The sequence below is a fragment of the Brassica napus genome, chromosome A7, assembly GCF_020379485.1.
Source record: "Brassica napus cultivar Da-Ae chromosome A7, Da-Ae, whole genome shotgun sequence".
NCBI classification, from domain to species: domain Eukaryota; kingdom Viridiplantae; phylum Streptophyta; class Magnoliopsida; order Brassicales; family Brassicaceae; genus Brassica; species Brassica napus.
The window spans coordinates 17,754,195-17,778,317 of NC_063440.1; the positions used below are offsets into that span (position 1 = coordinate 17,754,195).

A 24,123-nucleotide genomic window follows, 5' to 3' on the forward strand; every position below is an offset into this window, starting at 1 on the left:
TTCTGTCATAAACACATAGATACAAGGGAACATAATAACATCGATATGAATACGTATGCCCTGTACTCTTATTGATTTACCAATCATATTTCATTTCGAAAATTATAAAAAAATTAAGAAAATTGTTTAATTAATTTCCATTATTAAAATGCAAAAGTGATGTATAATAATGACTCACCGCAAATATATAAATTTATAAGGTTGCAAAAAAAAAATTTTAAAGAAGAAAAAAGATATTATATATATATATATCTGAAAATCTACACAAGTGGCACGTTAGTGGTGTCCCTTCTCTAGCTAGTCATCACCCCTAAAAATTGAATGAGCAAGTTGGTAATTTGTATCCTAAAACTAACAAAAAGACACGAACAAATATTTTAATGCGATTCACATTTTGTATTAACACAGAGTTACAATAGTGGTGGAAACTCACATGGAGGTTTGTGGCTTGTCTTGGGAAATAAACCATGTCTCTCATAATGACAATGCTCAATAATAAGGCCCTTTCTTAAAAAAAAAAAAAAAGAAGAAGACAAATGCTCAATAATAAATTTTCTGTTTTTTTTTTCTGGTTCGAGATATAAATGTACGGTTAATTCAAAACTGACACACAAAAATAACATAATAACCATGTATACTTTACATTCACGATACACAAGCAACCAGAAATTTCAGTATTGTCTTGGAAATCCAGCTGCAGATCTCCTTATTTGATTTTCATTTACCCCACTTGTTTTTAATCATTCATGTATATATGATCACTTCAATACTTATTAATAGTAATGTTATATTGTTATTTATATTTCAAGTTACAAAATAAAATGTTATTTATATTTTGTTGTGTGCTATGGTTGTATAATGTTTTTTTCCTTGTTATGGAATAAACAAATGTTAGCGTGATCGATGATATATCATCGAGGTGCTTCACTACCACGAACTTTCTTAGAAATTGTGAACAACATATCGGGACCGTGCGATTGAATTGATTTACATTGGCAATAACATATAATTGTTTTATAATTAAAAACAAGTTTGGTTTCCAGTATGTTGCTTAGTGTCCCTTAATAATACCTTATGCCTAATGTAAAAGTTTATTACGTTTATGTTTGTACGTTCATCGATTATATAATATTCTAGCTGTATTATTAACGATCGGCAATATAGACATAATAATTAACGACTAACTACTTAAATATAGATTTAAGTTTTTGAGCATAGCATTCTCATTTTCAAAACATGCATTCGTCATAAGTGAAACGAGTGGGCATAAAGTCCCAATGAAAATACGTAAGTTCTTTAACTAACACATGTTATCATTAACAACTTTGAGTTATTTATAAATAAAGATTTCGAGTTTTTAAATCACGAGTTAAAGTAATCCACCACCATCTTAGATTTTTTTAGTCAAGGATTATAAATGACATTTTGGTCAAAAAAAAAAGGATTATAAATGACATTTTATTAAATGTTATAAAAAATACAAAAAAGTGAAGAATTCACAATCTAGAGCCGCTGGATCTATATCTAGACAAAGAATCAACCGTTGATAGATTATGTCTCGATGTTTTCAAGAAAATCTTCAAAAAGCCACACACAGAGAGACACTCAAATAGAGCACCGGTCCGTCAGAGTCGCCTGCCAGAGTTGTTTCCCTCTAAATTACCAATATATCCCTCTCTCGTTTGAACTTCACGAGTCTAAGAGGGTAAATTTGGGAATTCTGTAATGAACCATCTGCGTCAGGTTCGTCTTTTTGCTCTGCTTCCTCGGCATATGTATTTTTTGTTTTAAATACTGTTCAAGTCTTTTTGATCAATGATTTTTTACGCGCCTTTTTCATAGTTTTTAAAGGTACTCAAATAAAAGTATAAAGGCCGTGAAAATGGGAAAACATTTGAATATTTTAAAAGGAAAAAACTTAAGGGAAACTTAATTGTATACTTCTAATATTTTCTTAACTCCGGTTGAGGTGAGCCGGCTAGAGTATCTATAGAATACTAATATCTATTCAAAAATACTGTTAAAGTCTTTTTGGTCATCATATCTATTTCATACTAATAATTAATTAGTTTAGTTATAATATAATCAGTTTAATTTATGGAAAACAAATTAATGATAGAATGCTACAGCCTATAGGTGAAATAAATTTGTCATTATTTCTCTCTATTAAAATATTATTTACATCATATATTATCACTGGTTTTTGTAAAGAATCATTAAGTTTACCAAGTTTAAAACCCCTACAAATGCTTATCAACTACTATTACTTTGCTGCTTTGAAATGTACAAGTAGATAGAATTAGAGCCTATATAAACCTCAGAGCTTATATTTTACAGAGCAACTAGATTTATAATACCCTTTTATGTTTGCGGTCGAGCCCACAAAAGAACCATTTAACCCACTAGAAAGTGGCAGGGGTGATTTATTAATACTATAGAAGGCAACATTCTAAAACAAATTCTGAGATTCAATTCCCTTAATAAGTTTCAAAAAAAAAAACATTCTCAAAACAAAGCATTTGAATGAAAGATTGTGTCCAAAACTCAAAGAGTAAGACAAATGTGGTGTTGTTAAAAAAAAAAAAAAGACAAATGTGGTGACAAGCAAAAAGAGAGAGTAGAGTCACGCGCTCCATATGCGAAGAGACTAGACAAAGATGTCACAGGAACACGGTACATATGTAGATAACTACATCTACAGACACAAGCCACACATAGAAGAAGGAGAGAGAGAGAAAGCTTAGCAAGCATTGATGAAGAGCACTTTTTAAATATTGCACGCATCCACATAAACAGCATCAGAGAAAAAAAGAAAGAAAAGTGATTTTAAGGGAAAAAAAAAGTAGAGGCGCCAATTACAAGTTTTGAGCTTTGCATGTGTTTCTTTCTATCTTCCGTACATTTAACCTCTGAACATAACCTCTCTCTTCTTCTTTTGTTGTCTTCCGGTTCTTGAGATCTCTCTCTCTCTCTCTCTCTCTCTCTCTCTCTCTCTGTAGGTCTTGTTCTTTTTACTGTGTGTTGAGGCGATGCCCTTATCCTTTGAAAGATTTCAAGGGGAGGGGGCGTTTGGTGTTGTTTCTTCTCTCTATTCAGATCCTCAGAAAATCTGGTTTAGTCAAGACAAAACCGGAGCAGAACAAGATCTTGGTTATGTTGTCGGTGGTGTTTTACCGGAGCCGACGTCCGTTCTCGACGCTTTAAGGAGTCCTAGCCCTCTCGCTTCTCACTCTTCAACCACCACCACCATGACTCTCTCTTCCTCTCACGGCGGTGGTACCGTCACCGCCGCCACAACCGCCGGTGACGATAAATGTAGTCAAATGGGTCTAGACGATCTCGACGACGGAGGTCAAGAACAGAGCATCTTAAGGCTTATCATGGACCCGGGTTCAGGCTTCGGTGTTTTCGACCCGGGTTTCGGATTCGGATCCGGGTCTGTCCCGGTGAATCCTCTGTTATCTTGTAGCTTCCCTTATCAAGAAGAGTTGACGTTCTCCAACCCACCGTCATCTCCTCCCGCGAAACGGTTCAATTCAGGATCTCATCAACCCGTTTTCCCATTTCCGGATCCGGATCCGGGTCACGACCCGTTTCTCGTCCGCCGTCAACAGCAATTCCAGTTTCCGTTTCAGTTTCAGTCTCACCAGCAACAACTCCCGTCGTCTTCCTCGTCTTTGCCTCCGGTTCCGCCGCCGGGAACGGCCGGCGATGACCAAACGGTCATCATCGAGCAGCTGTTCAACGCGGCGGAGCTTATCGGAAACAATAACAACAACGGCGACCACACCGCTCTCGCGCAAGGGATATTGGCGCGGCTCAATCACCATCTCAGCTACAACAACAACAAGAACCCTCCGTTTCAAAGAGCGGCTTCTCACATAACCGAATCTCTCCTCTCACTCATCAACAACGCATCCCCACCGTTAATCTCACCAGAGAATCTGATCCTTCGAATCGCTGCGTACAGAACATTCTCCGAAACGTCGCCGTTTCTTCAATTCGTCAACTTCACAGCGAACCAGTCGATTCTCGAGTCATGCAACGACGAGCTAGGGTTTGATCGGATCCACATTATCGACTTCGACGTTGGATACGGAGGACAATGGTCGTCGTTGATGCAAGAGCTTGCTTCAAGGAGAAGAAACAGAACATCGTCTCTGAAAATAACGGTTTTTGCTCCTCCTCCGTCGACGGTTTCCGACGAGTTCGAGCTTAGATTCACGGAGGAGAATCTCAGAAGCTTCGCCGGAGAAGTCAAGATTCCGTTTGACATCGAGCTGTTGAGCCTCGAGCTTCTTCTGAACCCAGCTTATTGGCCTGTCTCTCTCCGTTCGTCGGAGAAAGAAGCTGTCGCGGTGAATCTTCCCGTTAACTCCGTCGTCTCTGGATACCTTCCGTTAATTCTCCGTTTCCTAAAACAGATCTCTCCAAACGTCGTCGTTTGTTCAGACAGAGGATGTGACCGTAACGACGCGCCGTTTCCTAACGCTGTGATCCACGCGCTTCAGTACCACACCACTCTGCTTGAGTCTCTTGATGCTAATCAAGGCCACGAGGATGAGAGTGTTGAGAGGTTTTGGGTGCAGCCTTCGATTGAGAAGCTGTTGATGAAACGACACCGTTGGATTGAAAGATCACCGCCGTGGAGAAGCTTGTTTGCACAATGTGGGTTTTCTCCGGCGGGTTTGAGTCAGACGGCGGAGGCTCAGGCGGAGTGTTTGTTGCAGAGGAGTCCGGTCAGAGGGTTTCATGTTGAGAAAAGACAGGGTTCACTTGTTATGTGTTGGCAAAGGAAAGAACTCGTTACTGTCTCTGCTTGGAAGTGTTAGAAGAAACCAAATGCATCTAATGTTTTTCTTTTTATGATTTAATTCTCTTTGAATGTTTGTTATGTTGTTCAGTGATGTTCTTAGTTTCAACTTTGATGTTAACATTTTAAGGAAGTAAGGATATATATAATCAAAAATCTCCTTTTGTTAGATTTTATTTTGCTCTTTGGAGGTTATACTTATATCTCTTATCCAAAAATAGTAAAATCTCAAGAGATATAGTTATTCCAGTGTTTGAAAAATGTTCAATGATGTTTTAGAGAATGGTTGGTGTTTGTTTTTACATTTCTTAGTTGATTTTAATCTTTTAGAAAATAGTTTAACTAATTATATTTCACAACTTTATATAACTGATTGAATTTTTTTTTCTCATAATAGTTGTGTTTCACTCAAAACATCAAACAAATGAAATATTTGTTTTTAAAATCCTCAAGAGTATATACATTTGAATTTGAGTATAAACAGACTAACTTGAACTACTTAATCTTGGTCTGGTTCTAATTTTTTACTTGAAATATACTTGTGAAAAACTCTGTTTAAGAGCATAATCTAGTGTTTAGGTTTTACATACATCATTACATGTATTTTGAAAAAGTTATATACACATAATGTATCAATAAAAACAATTATATTAGGCCTTTAGAATGTACTCTAATTCAGAATTAGTGAAATACTCACGATACATGCAAGGTACTGTTGTAACACAAGTAACACATCCCTACGGAGAATAAAGATTCTAAACCAAAAGTAGATTAGCTAATTGGTTTTATCATTAGGTTTTGGAGCTTCCAATGTTGAATGTTTCTTTAATCGTCTCGGGTACCTAACAGATTTCTTTTAATGTTTGGCCATGATAAAGTTTTTTTTTTCTGTCATAGAAAAGATTAGGACTTTAATTTGCGTACAGATTGTATATACTAATGTAAGGATTAAATGTAGTCCTTAAATGTATTCATAAGCTTTTTAGCTTTCGGATATAGTATACCAGTTCATTATTGTAATACGACTTTTGTTTGTGAAGTCACATGGTCCTAAAGTCATTTGTGCTTAATATTATACAGTCTCCGTTTTTATATGCTAACTAAATTGGACGGTATTGATTTGCGACCAACTGCTTCATTAAACTAATATCGATCTAGTTTTATGACGCCGGTGTAGAAAATTAATATTTCTTAATCATGACCATAGTCCATATAGTCGCTAGAAACGTGTAATTTTGTAGGTTGGCTGGATTAGAAAAACAAACGATGGATTTATTAACCCTGTACTATTATATATATATATATATATATATATATATATATATATATATTCATATCAGTTATTATCGTCTTTGTTTACTACTGTGATTTATATCTAATCCACTAGCATTGTACCTAACTACTAGAACACTTTTAAATATTATTTTTTTTTGAAACTTTCACTTTTAAATGTTTGTTTACCAAAGCAATGCTAAACTTTGTTCTGTTACTTAGTTGTTTTAAATATTAAAAGTTTGGTTGTGACACCTCTAGGTTCTAGTAGCGGATCGAGGTTTGCATGTTACTTCGTATGAAATGTTTTTGTTTTGGTTGCCTAATTTCGAAATTATCAGCTTTTGACAATATGAAAAGCATCAGCTTTACGTACAGCTTTAAAACTAAAAAGACATATACGTCATCTATAAGATATGAGAACTTGAAATAGAAATATAATAACGTAAATTAACATGGAGCCAAACCGACAACAGACACTTTTGTCTCCATGACTGCCAAAGAAAGCTTCAATTCTTTTTCTTTGAGAATTAATTGAGAAGCACCGGTTCATGCATACCTACGTCTACGTGCTTACAAACATTACATCTACTGTTTCTTGTTAAAAATAAATAAATTTATTTGATTTATTAAGTCTGTAGTAGTAACAATCTTAAGTTCGGATTTACTTACTTAAAACATGATGAAAGCTCTGAGTCTGATGTGTTACTGCTTGATTGTAAACTAATAATATACTTCTGAAATTTTATATGTCTTTGTTGTAATAGTTTTTAACTTTTTATCTCTAAGTTAAAACTTCAACAATTAACCGTGAAACTTATTAATTTTATAGTAATAATAATAATGTTAAAATTAACTAAACAAAAACAATGAAACCATACCTAGTTAATATTTGATTGTAAATAGGTATGCTTATCAAATATATATGATTTAGATCAAATGAGATTATGGATTAAACATTTAGATAGTTGTATAAAATGGTAAAACTAAAAAGTTTTTAAAAACATTAGAAATAACCAAAATGTTGTGGCATGCTTCGGTTTATTTTTTCTAAAATCTACTAGAGCCAAAATTCTTGATAATTTCTTTTCTGGCTGAAAGAGCATTTCGAATTCCACTTCATTTTATATTTTAAAATAAAGTATGAAGTAAAAAATGATTAAGTCATATTCTATTTCTCACTTAATGGAGTAAAAGATGAGTTTACTCCTTAAATAGAGTAATCTATTTTTATTTGTTCATTATTCTATCATGAAATAAGACCATGATAGAGTTAAAGTATTTTTACTCCATATTCTATTTTACTCTATTTTTTTGGATCAAATTCTATTTTACTCTATTAAAAAAAAGATTTACATTGAAATCAAGCTTTAAACTATTTACATAACCAAAACAATAAAACACGAAAGGTGGACTATGTGCCGCTTTCTCTCGAAACTCAAAGAAGAAGAACCCTAACTTCGAGCACCGGTGTCGGAGGCTACTCCTCTCCTCCTTAACTCATTTTCGTTTTGCCTTTCTTTGTTTTTGTTTCAATCCCAGCCGATACACAAGCTTCTTTTGTGTCAACGGCAATGTTCTCTATCGAGATAAGGGACAACAACCGTGGATTTATGGAGAAGCGGTGAGGCTCGTGGAAAGGCGGAGGAGGGAAAGGTCGGCTTTTAGGGTCGGAGTCCAACGTCAGATCTAGTTTTGCATTTTTCAAATCTTCGGCGGAAGTTTCACGGCGACGGCGCATGGCTCAGTGGGGACCCTCCTCCACCTCGGATCTACTACCCTTTGCAGCGGTGTGATGACTGGAGGAGTGAATCAACGGATGGCGGATAATGGTTATGCTCTTCGGTTTCCAGAGACGTCACGGCGCAAGGCTCCACATCGACAGAGTGGTCAACCGGAGGCGTGGACTTTGGTTGGGGTCGTGGTAAAATAGTACATCCCAGCTCCGGTGGCGGTTTAAACTTTGAAGTCTAGTGGTATTACTCCACACCTTTGGATGCAACTATTACTGTTGCGGTTATGTTGCCGTAGTCAAGACCCAATTTTTCAGTCCGGATGTTTTCTGGTTTTTGGCTTAGGATCGAGACCTTGACCTCAGTAGTGATAGGTCCATACTTGAGATGCGCCTTACGGTGAAAAAAATTATAGTCCAAGTGCAACATTCGGATCATTGGTGATTAGTGACTCGTACAAATATGTACTCAAGTTTAGATTTCGTTGTTGTTGGATTATTAAGGTTTTTGTATCTCGGGTCTAATTTAGAACTTTAAGAAGCGGCTTATTCTGAGTAGTAGAATGAGCTCGTTCTCATCGGATAAAATTCCAATAAAGTATCGATTCGGGTAGCATATGATTCATCTATGTGTTCTTAGGTGATACTCACTTCATTGTAAATGTGGTTTAATCTTCGCAGAAGTTAAAATCATGTAATTCTAATTAGTTAATGAAAGTTGTTGTTGAGCCCCAAAAAAAGCTATTTACAGAACCAGGTTGCATCTTAGGTCCGTCTGATGCCTTGCTCCACGGCTCCACCAATGTCCTCCTTTCCCAATTATTTATTCTTAAAAAAAAAAATCTTTAACACTGTTTTGTGGTTCTTTAAAATAAATTAAGCTACCTTTTCTGTTTTTTTTTTCCACTCGACTTGAAGTCTCTGCTTGGGAACAACGCATTCGATCGCTATCAACCCCACATAATATTAGCTTTCTTTTCTCAAGACCTCTTTTTAGTGCTGTCAAAAAAAAAAAACCTCTTTTTAGTTTTTTCTTTTGTAGACTTCCCTCTTTCTGGTTTCTATCCATTTTATTGCAAATGGGACAATTACTAACTAAAAACTGAAACACCAAACGAAAAAGAAAATCAAACTTGTTTGTTTTTGCAAAAGCCAGTTATTGCATGCGTACAAATAAAATAAAAACGTGTGTGCAATTGGGCTGATCAGCGTCAATGGAGTGGTGGTAGACCTATCACCATCAAAATAATTGCAATTCGGCGTCAATTATGTAATCATTTCAGGGTAATAGTATATAATAAGGTCAAACTCTTAGTAATAGATAATTATCAAATATTTCTTAATGTAAACAAAAGGAGTCTTTATAATTTATCTAGAATAGTTATCATATTAATATATGGAGTACTAACTTCGAATGAATACCAAATTATACATATATACAAGCCCGTGGCTTGAAGCCACACCCACAGCCCTTTTGTGGCAACTCTAAGTGTCAAACATAAACCAAACGCAAACCGGTGATTACATCGAACCAAGAAGCAACGTACCGGTCTTAGTCAAATAATGACCGAGGCTTCGTTTTCTGCATCGCTCAAATTGGCAACACTGAACACCGCACCATTTCTTTCTCACAGCAACATTGCGGGGGAGAACTTGCATGTTTAAGCGCATGAACAGCTAAACCACAACGAAGCTTAACCAAGAAACAAGGTAAATAACCACAGTAAAACAAGCCTTACATTGTACTACTCAGCTGGGATAAAAAGGCAGGTTTCCTCTTGTACTAACAATGCCATTGCAGAAACAAATGCGGCTCATGATCACCGATATATCAACATTACTAAAAGTACCTAAGAAGATGTTGCATAAAATCAGGGGCACAAGGGCACATATAACCGAGCACACACAATCTCTGAATCACATACTAGGTAGACGTACGAGGTAGTAACAGAATTAGAGGTTGGGTTAAACCTTCCAACTCCGCCAGAGTCTTGTTCCATGGAAAATTTTTTTTTTATTAAACGCAAACAAAGAGAAGATTTAGCGGAGGGGATAACACACTGAAAAAATGTCTTTTGGATTACAAAGGGATGAAAATTCTAAGTCTGGTGGTAAACTGTAATTAACAATTCTCTAACGCAACTAAGTTCAAGATTCAATCAAAGGACGACGACAAGACAAGAGAGAAGACTGAATGTCCTTCCGACACAATTTGATTTTTCTTTTCATGTATTTTTGGTTTGTCCGAGCTACTTTTGAGACTTTGTGGGGGTGGGTTGTGGAACACTGTTTTCTTTCTTCTTTCTTTCAATTCAACGTGATCATGTCCTCGTCATGATGTATCCCAAGATTAGACCGATTAATCCCACCAGAAGAACGTACATGAACGGAATTCCACCACCACTCTGACTCCTCTTGCTTTCACGCTTCAACTGCTCCTGCAAAATCATACATATATGTCTTTTCTTATCAGAGAAGTTAACACACGTTGAACAAACAAAGCTTGTCTGACATGTATAGAGATGACCGTGTATTGCAAAAGTGAAGAAACTATAAAACAAATTTGATACTCAATTCTTCAACTCGTAGAGATATCCTAGGAGCAATTCTAAAGCGGTTTCATATCTTAAATGATGGAATAAGATAAAAGGAGGCAACAGACAAATACACAAAACTGGTCGGATGAAAGCTATACAAGGATTAAGTGAAGGCCAACGCAAGTGATGATAAGCTATAGATTCTTACTACTAAAATGCACAAAAAGAAACAGCTGCTTCTCTAAAACCAGTGAAACTAGCTATGAAACTGCTCATAAAGATTGCGTGGATTAACATTTAAGAAAATACAAGGATCAGGTGAAAGTTCCTTACCAATTCTTGTTGAAGTTTCTTGTTTAGTTGAAGCGCAGAGTTCTTTTCCTCGGTGAGCCTTGTGATGAGAGCTCTCGCCTGTTATCACACAAGGCAATAGACGTCAAATTTTACATGTAACAGAAATGATCATATCCCTAATCCAACGGTCCGTATTTGCCAATTAGTAGCTAGTAAGTTCGTTGCAGATTCATAAACTGAATGGTAAAAAGCTAAAACTACAGCAGAAGAAACCATATTCCTCTAGACCGCAGCTATAACATTGGTCAAAACTACAAACAAGGTAAAGATTCTTTACCGTGATAAAGAGAACGACTATGGTTCTTGGTCTAATAAGTTAAAGAAATAAAGTGTACAACACGCGAATCATTAAAGAAAAAACATCCCCGAAAAGAATAGAAAAGATAATTCCGTAATTTAGATGGTAAACCAATGTAGGTCACGTAATAGTATAATACTCATACACTCATTCTGATGCAAAGGCAGACCAGCTTCATGAAAGCAGCATTATACAAAAAGAAAAAGAAAGTTTATAAAAATACCTCAGATGAGTTTTCCTGAGGTTCAAGCCTGTCCACTCTAAATCTTGGAGCCTAAATGCAAACAAGAAAACCAACACGATTACCAAAGGAAACGCCTACCATATAACCCCCATTTCCACTCGAAGGTTCTATCTTCTAGGCTATTCAATCAGAGCAGGTCTACACTCACAGTAGTAAAATCAGAAACGTTCGCACTGTCTGAGACAGAAGCTCTCGGTGAAGAGCCCTCTTCGGATCCTTCACGAACCGGTGATGGTGGCTGTGGTGGATCAACATAGACAACTCTCAATTTAGTCTCCTCAACTCGATGCCCTGCCTCTTTACTAAACTGCAGCGCTCATCACAAAACAAAACAACGCGTTAAGTAATCATAAGCCAAACTTGCCAAAACATAAAAAAAAGGGGCTCGAACCAATACCATCTCAGGAGTAACTTCCTTGGCAGTGGCTCCGGGATTAGCCACAACACACTGAAGCAAGAACTTGTCCTTGCACTGCATATCAGCAGGAGCTTCCTTTTGCGCTTGCATGGTCACTAGTTTCCAAAGACAACAACCAAATCAAACTCATAATCGCAAATTACGGTGAGTTCTTCATCTCGTAGTATCTAACCTAGAACTTCAGAAGAGGATCTCGGAAGAACAACACCAGTGTTTGGCCTCACACAATACTTCTTCGGATTCGTCGTTTTAACCTAACAATTAACCATCGGAAACCCTAAGCTAAACGGAATCTCTGAGAGAATATTCGGATTGTGATTGTATTATACCTTGAAGGCGACATAATCGTCCGTCTTGTTAGCCAAATAGAGAGACGAAGAGATCTGCTTCTTCAATTCAACTACACGGAAGATCACGAATCATTCGATCAAACACATGAGAGTAATCGGAAGAAGGTAGATCTATAAGACGGAAGACATGCGAAGATCGTTGAGAGAAATTGGATAAGTGAGCTCACAAGGGAATTGAAGGTCGATAGGATCGATGTCGAGAAGCTCGTTACTCATCCTGATAAGATCTGCGACGGAATTTGGTTTTCCGGTGAAGTTAGAGCGGTGCTCGTCGTTATCGATCGAGGACAGAGATTCACGAAAGAGAGAGTTTTGGCGTCTGTTTTGAAGACTGGAGACGATATATGCCCTTTCTTCAGTCTCGAGGTGCGTTGCTATCTAGGGGGTATAATTGTCATTTTCTAGCAATGACCAAACTCGTTTAAAAAAAAAAAAGTTTGACCAGCGAAAACGAGGTGGAAAACGACGAGGTCCACGACCTTCTCTAGTCTCTTTTTCGCTACCTAATTACTAAACATGGTGTGTATTTTTCTTGATAATTATCTAATTAGTAATTACTAAACATGGTGTATTTTTTTCTTGATAATTCATATAACATTATTTTCGGACAGGGAAATTCAGATGTGCCTAGTGTGTATATATATACTACCGTGTACAAACATATTGCAACTTTTATCGTCGTTTCTCAAAAGTGATCATAAAAATGATAACTGTAGTAAACATAAAATATATGTGAAAACGTTAGTTTAGAGACATTGCAAGATCTTACTTTGTGAACCTGATAATTTAACAGAGTTAGTGGCCTTGTGAACTAAGCTGAGCCGAAAGAATTGTCAATTATTATTTTTTACAAAAACCCACTTTAGATTAAAACATAAAAGTTAGCAGCATCTAAACAAGGGTTTTCACACCAGAAAAATGAAGGACACCTAATGAGATTTGGTATATACTACATTTATAGAAATCAATTCAGTATCTTTCGATTTTCGTCCTCTTCTAGTTATAAATTATAGTAATGACTTTTCAAAGATTTATGTACAGAAGAGGTGTACATAATAGCTCGTCTTACAAATGATTCTCAAAATTCCCTAGCCGTCCGATCACGAGAGAGCGTGATCATCGCGTGGGAACTTTTAGACCGGTCTTTTGCCTAAACCGGAACGTACCAGATTCCTCTCCTCTTTGTCTCTTTCTTTCTTTCTCTCTCTCTCTCTCTCTCCGCTTAGAGGTTTCGGTTTCGGTTTCGTTCGTAATCGAAAGGTGAAAAAGGGAGAGTTTCCATGGCGTCGTCAGCTGAAGCTTTGAGCTTGGCCTTCTAGCTGATTGATCAACCATGGTCTCATAATTTTCACCGACTAGCTCCAGGGCGTTGATTGTTCTCTCTCCCAGCTCCAGATTTTGTTTGGGTAAGATTTTGTATCGGTTTTATTGAGCTGATCGAGAATTGAGAGCTTGGGGTTTCTTCAATCTGGGTTCTTTTGTTGTTTAGAAGGTTGCTGATTTCTCAGGTGAGGATTTGAGAATTAGGGTTTTCGAATTTGTTAATTCGCTTGGCCTTAGCTTTCAAAAGTCTAGACTTTGTGTTCTTCTTCAGATCTTTACTTCTATATTTGCTAATTCACTTGGCCTTAGCTTTTCTGATGCACGGCCTCTTAGCTTCCAAATGTCTGGACTTTGTGTTCTTGTTCCTGAACGTTGTGTTTGCTTATTTACTTCAAATTTGGTGTTTTCTTGTACGTCTTGTTTAGATTGATAACTATGTTGCCTGAAAAGAAAGCTAGATTGATTGTTCTATGAGATGTTGCTTTCTTTGTTCACCCTTATCTAAGCAACTTGTGAACCGGATAAAGCTTAATATTGGTTCATTTGTTTCTCTTCCATGCAGAGTAATAAAGATTCCACGGAGTAGACTTTGTTTTACCACAAGTGAAAGGAAGAGCCTTTTTGTTTTTGTTTATTGATGGGTGAGGAGTTAGCTGACACAATGAACCTAGATTTGAATCTAGGGCCTGATCCTGAGTCAGATCTCCAGCCGACCCTAAACGAAACTGTGAATCTGGCTGATTGGACTAATGACCCTTCTCAGAGATCCTCGGAGGCTGTGACGAGGATCAGAACTCGGCATAGGACGCGGTTCAGACAGCTTAATCTCCCCATACCAATTCTATCTGAAACCCATATGTCTATTGAACTGAACCAGTTGATGGGAAGTCCTGTAACTGGAGCTGCTTTGCAGACTGGCGAGGGTAGTGAAAGAGGCAATGAGGATCTGAAAATGTGTGAGAACGGAGATGGAGCCATTGGAGACGGTGTGTCAGAGAAGAAAGCGGATCTGGAGAAAAGCAGCGGCAGCGATGGTAACTTCTTCGATTGTAATATATGTTTGGATTTGTCAAAGGAGCCGGTTCTCACCTGTTGTGGCCATCTTTACTGTTGGCCTTGTCTGTTCCAATGGCTACAAATCTCGGAAGCAAAGGAATGTCCGGTCTGCAAGGGAGAGGTGACTCCCAAGACAGTGACACCGATATATGGTCGAGGCAACCATAAAAGAGAAGTTGAAGAGAGTTTAGATACCAAGATCCCTATGAGACCCCATGCAAGACGCATCGAGAGTTTGAGGAATACAATTCAAAGGTCGCCTTTTACAATACCAATGGAAGAGATGATTAGACGTATACAGAATAGGTTCGAGAGGGATTCAACCCCTGTGCCTGATTTTAGTAACCGCGAGGCCTCAGAAAGAGGGAATGATCGAGCCAACTCGATCCTTAACCGGCTGATGACTTCAAGGGGAGTTAGATCAGAGCAGAACCAGGCTAGTGCTGCAGCAGCCGCCATTGCTGCAGCATCAGAGGATATTAATCTAAACCCGGACATTGCTACTCCTGATCTTGAAGGAGAGACCACCACAAGGTTCCATCCTATGTTGATCAGGAGACAGTTACAGTCCCACAGAGTCGCAAGGATCTCGAACTTCACATCTGCATTGAGTTCCGCTGAGCGGCTTGTGGACGCATATTTTAGAACTCATACATTGGGGAGGAGCCACCAAGAGCTAAACCATCATTCTCCTGTTGTGGTTGATGATAGAGACTCATTCTCGAGCATTGCAGCTGTGATAAACTCTGAGAGTCAAGTGGATACTGCAGTTGAGATTGATTCCATGGTCACTCTTTCAACATCTTCTTCGAGGAGAAGGAATGAGAATGGGTCGAGGGTTTCTGATGTAGACAGTGCAGATTCTCGCCCGCCTAGGAGAAGGAGATTTACTTAAAACAAAAGCTTTTCAATCCGTGGAAGATGATGATGATGAGGAAGAAGAAGAAGAAGATTGTAACTGTATTTTTATTTTCTTGCTTGTTGGTTTGTTGTATTTTTATTTGTAATTTCGCAATAGGGATGGTATTTTTCAATAAAAGTTTTCTTTATCTTTTCAGGAGTTCTGTTCTGTTTGAACCTGGATATTCTCAGTCCATTGAAATGTGTTTCTTATGACTCGATTATACATGCTCAAAATGCCAACATTTTGAGTGTTTTTAATACTTTAACCTCAAGATACAAGTCAAATCTATGATACTAAAATCATAGTTACAAAATTACAAAAATATTTGAATAAAGTTGACAAGAAAGATGTATAATAAATCAATAACCTCAGAGCAAAACATGTGGTTATATAATCTATCTTATTAAAACTCAAGTACAAAATGAGATTGTTTGGAAACATGAATAGGAAAAAAAAGAATTTTGATTGAAAACATGGATAGCATACAAATTGATATTATTACTCTTTTAATTAACCAAAAAAATGTACGTAAATAATTTAAAAACAAACGAATGTAATAAATTCCTGCGTTCCATATACATAACTTGACTTCGATATCTCACTCCACTTGATTCTCTTCCCTATATAAAAAAGAGAGCTTCATAACAGAAATTCATATCAATTATGTTTGTCATCAACGTGCTGTTTCAAATACATTTTTGTGTGTGTTTATATATGATTTGTCACTCGATCTTTATCCAGCTTATCCCTGCACAATGCTTTTATCGAAATCTGAATTTCATTTTAGAAAAACAACATTATTTGATCATGGCAGTGCAACAATAATATGCAGTGTTTGATAATGAATCCTCAAAACGCATTTTGCTTGAACAATCCTGTTTGATCAGGGAAATGGCATGTCGACCATAACTAATTAAAGATGAACAAATTTGATAGTCATTGTGCATCGTGAATTGCTCACCAAGTTTGAATTAATTGCATCAAATATATTACTTAACTACTTGACAAAATCTACTCTAGATAATACAATTTTCTTTATTATCTAGCCCAAAATATTTGTTATTAAAAATATGGAATAATCGAAGTATCACAACTAATTTACCTATATTTCCCTATAATGTATTATCTTATGCGTATTATTTATAGAATATTCTCAAGTATAATAACTAATTTACCTAAATTCGCCTACAATGTAAAATCTTATGCATATTTTTTGCGTGATAGTTTCCACAAAATCTAGGTATTAAATTTGTAATTAATATACAAAATCTAGGTATGCCGAATAGGCACGCATTACCAATCTATATAAATCACCCTTCAGCTCTTACTCAGAAATTTAAGCAGAGAAAAAAAATGTCTAACAAGCAAAGTTTTGTTTTCCTCAACGAAGTGAAACCCTACAAAGACAATTGGAGGGTACACGTCAAGGTCTTTCACTCGTGGAAATCAAACACCAACTTTGGCGAATCTCTTGAGTGCATCCTCACAGATCAACAAGTAACTTTTCTATCTCTATATATATTGAAACATGTTGGTTTCTGCAATGGAATTATTTATTTACATGAGTTACTATCTAAATGACTATTGATATCACCTAGGAGTATTTTTTATCTAATAAATTATTTGATTATTGCAGATTTCACTAAAGCAAGGATCTGGATTGTATTTTTAGAAGGAACTCGAACTGATTTCATTCTTTCGTTTTAGCAACATTTATATTTTAGTGAAGTATTTTATTTTTCTAAGTATTCATTTTTTAGATAAACTAAAAATTACCATCCAATATTATACCAAACACAGAAATTCAAGTACCATTAAGCAAGCAATAATCAGTGACAAGCCAAAAATAAATTATAAGGCAAATGTTTAATCTTAGTTCTAACCGATGCTGTTTCGAAATTGATTTCTTTTTATTACTAACTTTATTTTAATTTGAGTACTACCAAGTCGAAAGTAGATTTCTAACCTTTTTTCTGTGATATGTTTGGAATATGTGTGTTTGATCTTCAACACACACTGACACACGGATGTACATTCTTTCTTTTCCAACATATATCTTTCTGGCTAAAAAAAGACACAGATATTGTGAAGATTACTAATATGTTAGTTCATACCCAAAGAGTAAAAAGAAAGACTGAAATATAATTAACTAGATCAAATAACCAGCACAGTTAGTCCAATATATGATCAATGTCTATGTGAGCTTAGGCATCATCTTGGTGGAGATCTGCCCAGTTAATCCAATATGGTCTCTCTTTTGCCACTGTTAAAACATTTCTAAACAAAGCATTAGTTAGTTCAATGGAGATTTGCAATATTCCAGTGAAAATTGCAGGAAAAACATGATTAACTAACCTGCTTATCATCTATAGAGATTCATTCTACATCGTCTAATTATCTCTCTACCTTTCTTCCTCTTTGTCTTCACTGTTTCGTATCAGTTGCTCCTGTATAAAGAACTCTAGAGCTTTATTCGTATGTTGATTCTAACTATCTCGACTCATATATGTTGGAATCTATTCGACTTCTTCGCTTAACTTTTGTTACGAGGTGAGCTTGACAGCCATTGATGATCTTGCATGTTTAATCAACACCTTCTATAGAGATTCTTTTTCATCTCTGATTTGAAATATATATCCTTCAACATAGAGATGATCTACATGATTTAGATCTAATCAATCTCAATAGCAAAACAAAACCCCAATTTCGATGTAGAAATCTGTTGTTAGATTAATACTAAACAAACTCAAACCTTGAGATTGAAGCTATATTGACAGATGATCTTCAAATATTGCTCCAGTTTAGGCTTCTATTCATAAGCTTTGTCGATCTCTATGTCTGACGGTTCCCTGAGGAGAAGAGAAAGTTGTTGAATATTTACTCTGTTTTGATAGAAACAAATCATCTTTTTTGTTACGACAACAGTTTGTGTTTTTCCCGGAAAAAAAAACCTAACAGAAACCTATGGCCTTACTTTTATTAAACTAAAGATTACTACGGCCCAAATTACCATTATTTTTTTTTGTTTTTCGGTTTTGTATCATTGATATTACTTATTTTATGAACATTATTTATACATATATATACTCATGTTTTAAATGTATTTAGAATAAATCAAGAATAATATCTACCTTATTTATATAATTTATATTGACTATTGGTAAGAGTTCTTAACAGTGATATACTAGCCTCTCAATTCTTCATTAAAATAATAACTCAAAAATATGACTAAATTGCTTAAGGTATATAACTTTGTAAACTCTTACTAAATTGTGTTTACGACTCACAACATTTCATTGATGCCCCTGTTACACAATACACTGATGAAATACAATGTTTAAACAATATACTTAATTAGTAAAACAGGAGCCATCAGATTGTAATTTTTTAAATGTTTATATCAAAAAAACAAAGACCCGCCCAGTCGGACGGGTTATGATCTAGTTTTACTTATTGTGGTAGTCTTTGGTCAACAAGTAGTTCATGTGGTTATACAGATTTACTTATTATGGTAGTCTTTGGTCAACAAGTCGCTTTGGCCGAGTGGTTAAGGCGTGTGCCTGCTAAGTACATGGGGTTTCCCCGCGAGAGTTCGAATCTCTCAGGCGACGTTATTTTTATAATTAATTTTTAAAATGTTGCTTTTCCTTCACGTCCGTAACTCCTAACTTTTTGTCCTCGAACAAACATCCAAAATACTATGAGCAGTGTACATGTCACATGCGCGCAGCAACATCCGACACTTCAATTGTTCTTTTGAATTATCTGATTTTATATATTTTCCTGTCGATTGTTTCAGTTCTGGTTAGAACCGAAACCTTATTTTAAATGTACGATATTCCATCTCTTGGTAATTTAAAAGATGATGTAATTAAATAAAATGATGTATGCAGGAAACGAGTGTCGCCTCTTTATTCGATGCACGAATTGGAGCCAATAAGATAGTAGTTAAGTTTAAAAATGGTTATTACTCTTTTCGTAATTGGTCATTACTTCTCGTTATTTCCTCGATAGAAGTTGACTTTTGTAGACTCCCGTTTCAAAGTCTTTTACCTGCTTTTTTTTGTGTGTGCACTTTACCTGCTATTTTACTGCTTCTTTTGTTTTTACTCACAAGTCACAATTCATATGGCACACACTAGTCCTGGGCATTCTGGTTTTCAAGTCGGTTCGGGCCGGTTTTTTCGGATCGTAAATATTTAGATCTAATAAATACTTAGAAATTTTCGGTACGGGTTCGGGTCGATTCTTCTCGGATCCGGATCAGTTCGGGCCGAAAATTAAAATATCCAGAAAATACCCATAATTTTTCGGGTCCATATCGGGTCCGAATCGGGTTCAGGTATTTAGGATCTAAAAAATACATGATATACCCAATTTCATCAACTTTAGTTTAATATTTATCATATATATCTAAAATTTTACAAAACAACTTAAATAAAACTATTAATAATTAAAATAAAATATTTTAAAACTCTAAATTTTATATTTTAAAGCTTTATATTACTTAAAAATGTTAATAAAATAATAACAAATGTTGTTCACAAAAGATATTTCAACTAAATCATAAAATAATATATATAAAATAGAACACAAAAACATCATATACATGTTCTTAAGTCGGGTACAAATCGGTTCTTATCAGGTCGGATCTATTCGGGTCGGTTCTTTTCGGATCCGGATCTATTCAGATCGGTTCTTTTTTGGTTCCGTTCTTTCGGGTAAAAAAAATTTAGACCCAAAAGGTACTTGTAAATTTTCGATCCGGTTCCAGGTCAAATATTTTTGGATAGGTTTCGGTTCAGGTCTTCGGGTCCAGGTTAAAATACCCAGGTCTAGCACACACGTATAAGTGAATGTAATAAAAAATTAAAATATTTTTTCTTTTCTTTTGTGTTGTTAAGAAACTGAAAACATGAAAGAGATGGAATATAGAAAATAAGAAACTGAGCGTTGAAATTTGTAACCCAAAAATAAATAAATCAAATTAGTAATAATAATTATGAATATAGTCTGTCAAAAAAGTATGAATATAGTACAAAATCATTAAATATAAATAATGTAATTAAGGGATGATCAATGTATTTCTAAAAAAAAAAAGAAACACCACCTTCGTGAATTGTGATTCGGTGTTTTAAAAAGTGGAATAAAGCCAAAAAGACAAGAGAACACCATTAATAGCTTTCAAGAAGACATGACACATCCCTCTTCCTCCGCCTCCTCCCGTCCCTTTTCATTTTCTGGGTAATTCTCAAAATATTTCGTTTCCTTCAAAAATCCATCAATTTCTTGTCTTAGATTTGAATCTGAATCAGACAAAACACCAATAAACACAAAGTCTAGAGTTTTGTTTCCAGGTAACAAACTTTTTCTTCTCCTCTTTTTTTTTTTTGAATTTTGGGTTTGTATTTTTTTTTTGAAATTAGGGATAAAAATCGAGAATCACCTAATTTCGAAATTGGGTTTACGGGCAGGATTCACGGGTCGATGGTTTATGTTGATATATTGCATCGTGTGTGGGGGAAAATATATATATCCCGAAATGTAAAAAGATCGAATTTTTGGGAATACCATTTCTCTATTTTTGTTGTTGTCTTTGAATTGGGGGCAAAGATAATGTTGAGATTTATGATATTGAGGTTTGCATTTTTGAACATCCTTCTCTTCTCTATAGACTTCTGCTTAAACCTGGTTTGAATCAAAGACATTTCTTTTTGTTAATTGCGAAAATTGAAACCTTGCTTGCACGTTCTTTGTTAGCTGCCGTAGGTTAGATTTGGCAGTTCTTGTTCTAGTTAGATCCATTCTTATTATGTTTCTCTGTCTGGTTGGATTGAAAAGAATGTTCTGCAAAGAGAAAATGTTTTTTGTTTTGTTTTCTCAACTGATGTTTGATGGTTCTGCAATTGATTACTGTTAACAGTTGAAGTCATTTGAATGTTGCAATGGTCTAGCTTTTAGCATTGTTGATAGCTTGAAACCTATTCTTTTAGTATCTATCTAAAAGTGCATTTAATGTTTTGGTCCAATTATTTGTTTTCTTTTGAATTGTTTTTTTTTGTTCCTCAAACTTGATTAAGTGAACTAAGTATCTGCTCTTTAGTTTACTTTTTTTTCTTGTTCTAGTTAGATCCATTATTATGTTGCTACTATTCAAAAGAATGGTCAGTATTGATGTTTGATAGTTGTGCAATTGATTACTTTTAACATTTGACGTCATTGGAATTGTCTCTAGCTAGTTCTAGCATTGTTCATTGCTTGAGGTTTATTGCTTTGGGACCTATCTGAAAATGCATTTAATGTTTTGCTCCAATTGTTTGTTTACTTTTGAACTTTGTTTTATTTTATTCTTTTGTTAGATAAAAAGCTAACAGATCCAGAAACAAAGTAAAAAGACTTGATCAAGTGAACTAAGTATCTGCCCTTTGATATGATTGCTAAGTTTGACATTGTGAATCATATAAGCTAACATTGGTCATGATACCTTCTTTCTTCCTGCAGGGTAACAAATAGATCTTAAAGGAGCAAATAATTTGACTACAACAAGGGCATTTTCACGTTTTTGAATTAAGGGAATTGGACTCACCATGGCTCCTGGAGGCAGTGCTTTGAAAGAAGTCCTTGAATCTACTTCAACAGGAATGGACTACGAAGTTAAAATGGCGAAAGCCGAAGTTAATAACAACAAACCTACAAAGTCAGGGAGCGCAGGAGTTGGAAAATATGGGATGCATTCAAACAATGGTGTCTACGAGCTTCTCGAATGTCCAGTGTGTACAAACCTAATGTACCCTCCAATTCATCAGGTTTGTCCCTCTTTCTCAAAGATTGGTAATTGCAAAATTCATTTTTATTAACGTTTGTTTGATTCTACAGTGTCCAAATGGCCACACATTATGCTCAAACTGCAAAGCGAGAGTGCAGAACACTTGCCCTACATGTCGCTACGAGCTTGGTAACATAAGATGCTTAGCTCTCGAGAAAGTTGCAGAGTCCCTGGAAGTTCCATGCCGGTACCAAAGTTTGGGGTGTCATGACATTTTTCCTTACTACAGCAAGCTTAAGCACGAGCAGCACTGCAGGTTTAGGCCTTACGCTTGCCCTTATGCTGGCTCTGAGTGTTCTGTTACTGGTGATATCCCCACGCTTGTTGTTCATCTGAAAGATGATCATAAAGTGGATATGCATGACGGTTGCACATTCAACCACCGTTATGTTAAATCAAATCCACATGAAGTTGAGAATGCTACATGGATGCTTACGGTAATAACATAAGTAGTTGTCTATCACTATTGATTCATGTTACGCTCTTTAAGTTACTTTAAATTTGTTTCCAGGTGTTCAACTGTTTTGGGAGACAGTTCTGTTTACACTTTGAGGCGTTCCAGCTAGGGATGGCTCCAGTTTACATGGCGTTTCTTCGTTTCATGGGAGATGAAAACGAGGCAAAGAAGTTCAGTTACAGCTTGGAAGTGGGAGCTCATGGACGTAAACTAACATGGCAAGGGATCCCTAGAAGCATCCGTGACAGTCACAGGAAAGTCAGGGACAGTCAAGACGGTCTCATCATCCCTAGAAACCTCGCACTCTACTTCTCTGGAGGTGATAGGCAAGAACTCAAGTTGAGAGTGACCGGTAGAATCTGGAAAGAAGAGTAAGCCGAAACGAAGCAAACAAAGAATTGATGTACATAAGAAGCCTCATGGAGAGGTATAATGGATTCTTCTCCAATGGAGATGAAGATGAGATGATGGTGTGATATTCTTCTACGATGAATCAGTCTGAGAGAGCCATTGTTACTATTTTGTGGCTGCAAGATTCATATTATCTCTGTACTTTTTTTTGGTTGTTTCTGTTGGGTTTTTGAGGTTTCAGACAAGGAATGTAGGGAAGTAAGACCTGATTATGGGTTTGATTGGTGACATGTGGTAGGGTTGATTAAGTTTGAGTTAAGTTTGTAACTCAAAAATGTTACCAATCATGTATTAAATTTTTTTTTTTGATTTTGACTTAAACCCTTTATAAAATTGCTAACTTAAAACATAAACCTACATCAACCAAAATTCCATGTTTTAGGAGTTGAGTTACAAATTTAATTGATTTTTCTGTTATTTTTTAAAAAAAATCGTGAACAAACCTTTTTACAACAAGAAAAAATAGTGAACAACCATTTGAGTGTCCAATAAATACTCTACCTAAATTTATGCTAATCAAAGATTTTATAATCTTTCTTGTTCCTAATTTTTTGAATTATTCAAACGTTTAGTCAATTATACAAAACCTTAACCATAAATTCTATTTGATAATTCACAAAAAAATACCAGTCACAAAATTCTATATATATTGACCTAAGTTAGTGTGGTATCACGTCATTTTCAAAACCCAAAAGCTTAAGGTCTGTTTTCTTCTCTCGTCCTCTTCTTGCTTGCAAAAAATATTTTTATTTTTCACTTGCAAAAAGGTTTTTTTTTTTTTGTCGTCTATGGATTATCATTAACTTAACGGAAGTGCACAAAGCCAAGTACACAAAGCCTTTTTTTACTTGCAAAAAGGTTTTTATATCTTCTTCTTTACTTCCAACAAATATATTTTTATGGTTTTACTTTAAGAAATCAATAAGCTTAAGTTGAGATTTTCTATCTTCTTCTTCTTTACGTGCAAAACATATTTTCATTTTTTACTTGAGCTTTATATATTGTTTAAAAATAACAGAGTACCTTTTATGTTTATTAATTTTTGTTTATTCTTTTGGATGAAGATGTCTAATAATGAAAATGTTGATGATGTTGGTGCTGGTGCTAAAGACGCGGTGGAACTACAAG

General features: G+C 35.6%; 4 protein-coding genes, 1 long non-coding RNA gene and 1 other non-coding gene across 8 annotated transcripts; 4 read left to right on the forward strand and 2 right to left on the reverse strand.

The window, feature by feature from the left end:
* Window positions 1-2,699: 2,699 nt before the first annotated feature.
* On the forward strand, window positions 2,700-4,984 carry LOC106353214 (scarecrow-like protein 27). Its single transcript, XM_048737074.1, has one exon. The coding sequence runs from the start codon at window positions 3,030-3,032 to the stop codon at window positions 4,830-4,832; it is 1,803 nt and encodes a 600-aa protein (XP_048593031.1). The 5' UTR covers window positions 2,700-3,029; the 3' UTR covers window positions 4,833-4,984.
* A 4,894-nt stretch (window positions 4,985-9,878) lies between these two features.
* Window positions 9,879-12,400, reverse strand: LOC106353213 (vesicle-associated protein 1-2-like). Its single transcript, XM_013792920.3, has 8 exons — window positions 12,186-12,400; window positions 11,998-12,068; window positions 11,841-11,922; window positions 11,648-11,763; window positions 11,399-11,557; window positions 11,230-11,280; window positions 10,688-10,765; window positions 9,879-10,255 (listed from the first exon to the last, which is right to left on the reverse strand). Exons 1-8 carry the CDS (start codon window positions 12,232-12,234, stop codon window positions 10,139-10,141), a joined length of 723 nt encoding a protein of 240 aa, XP_013648374.2. The 5' UTR covers window positions 12,235-12,400; the 3' UTR covers window positions 9,879-10,138.
* Window positions 12,401-13,096: 696 nt separating this feature from the next.
* BNAA07G37970D lies at window positions 13,097-15,450 on the forward strand. 2 transcript variants are annotated; one of them, XM_013792919.3, is made up of 2 exons: window positions 13,097-13,526; window positions 13,904-15,450. In XM_013792919.3, exon 2 carries the CDS (start codon window positions 13,979-13,981, stop codon window positions 15,290-15,292), a length of 1,314 nt encoding a protein of 437 aa, XP_013648373.1. In that variant the 5' UTR covers window positions 13,097-13,526; window positions 13,904-13,978; the 3' UTR covers window positions 15,293-15,450. The 2 variants fall into 2 exon arrangements, with proteins under 2 accessions (XP_013648373.1, XP_013648372.1); XM_013792918.3 differs by having other exon boundaries at window positions 13,170-13,424.
* Window positions 15,451-17,091: 1,641 nt separating this feature from the next.
* LOC125576619 lies at window positions 17,092-18,129 on the reverse strand. Of its 2 annotated transcripts, XR_007315044.1 has the most exons (3): window positions 18,054-18,129; window positions 17,465-17,957; window positions 17,092-17,365 (listed from the first exon to the last, which is right to left on the reverse strand). It is a non-coding gene; the product is annotated as an uncharacterized LOC125576619 (long non-coding RNA). The 2 variants fall into 2 exon arrangements; XR_007315045.1 differs by lacking the exon at window positions 17,092-17,365 and having other exon boundaries at window positions 17,385-17,957.
* A 701-nt stretch (window positions 18,130-18,830) lies between these two features.
* Window positions 18,831-18,912, forward strand: TRNAS-GCU. The gene has a single exon. It is a non-coding gene; the product is annotated as a tRNA-Ser (tRNA).
* A 1,532-nt stretch (window positions 18,913-20,444) lies between these two features.
* Window positions 20,445-23,310, forward strand: LOC106353211 (E3 ubiquitin-protein ligase SINAT2). Its single transcript, XM_013792917.3, has 4 exons — window positions 20,445-20,658; window positions 21,803-22,107; window positions 22,178-22,564; window positions 22,639-23,310. The coding sequence occupies exons 2-4, from the start codon at window positions 21,889-21,891 to the stop codon at window positions 22,957-22,959; spliced, it is 927 nt and encodes a 308-aa protein (XP_013648371.1). The 5' UTR covers window positions 20,445-20,658; window positions 21,803-21,888; the 3' UTR covers window positions 22,960-23,310.
* The last annotated feature ends 813 nt before the right edge of the window (window positions 23,311-24,123 follow it).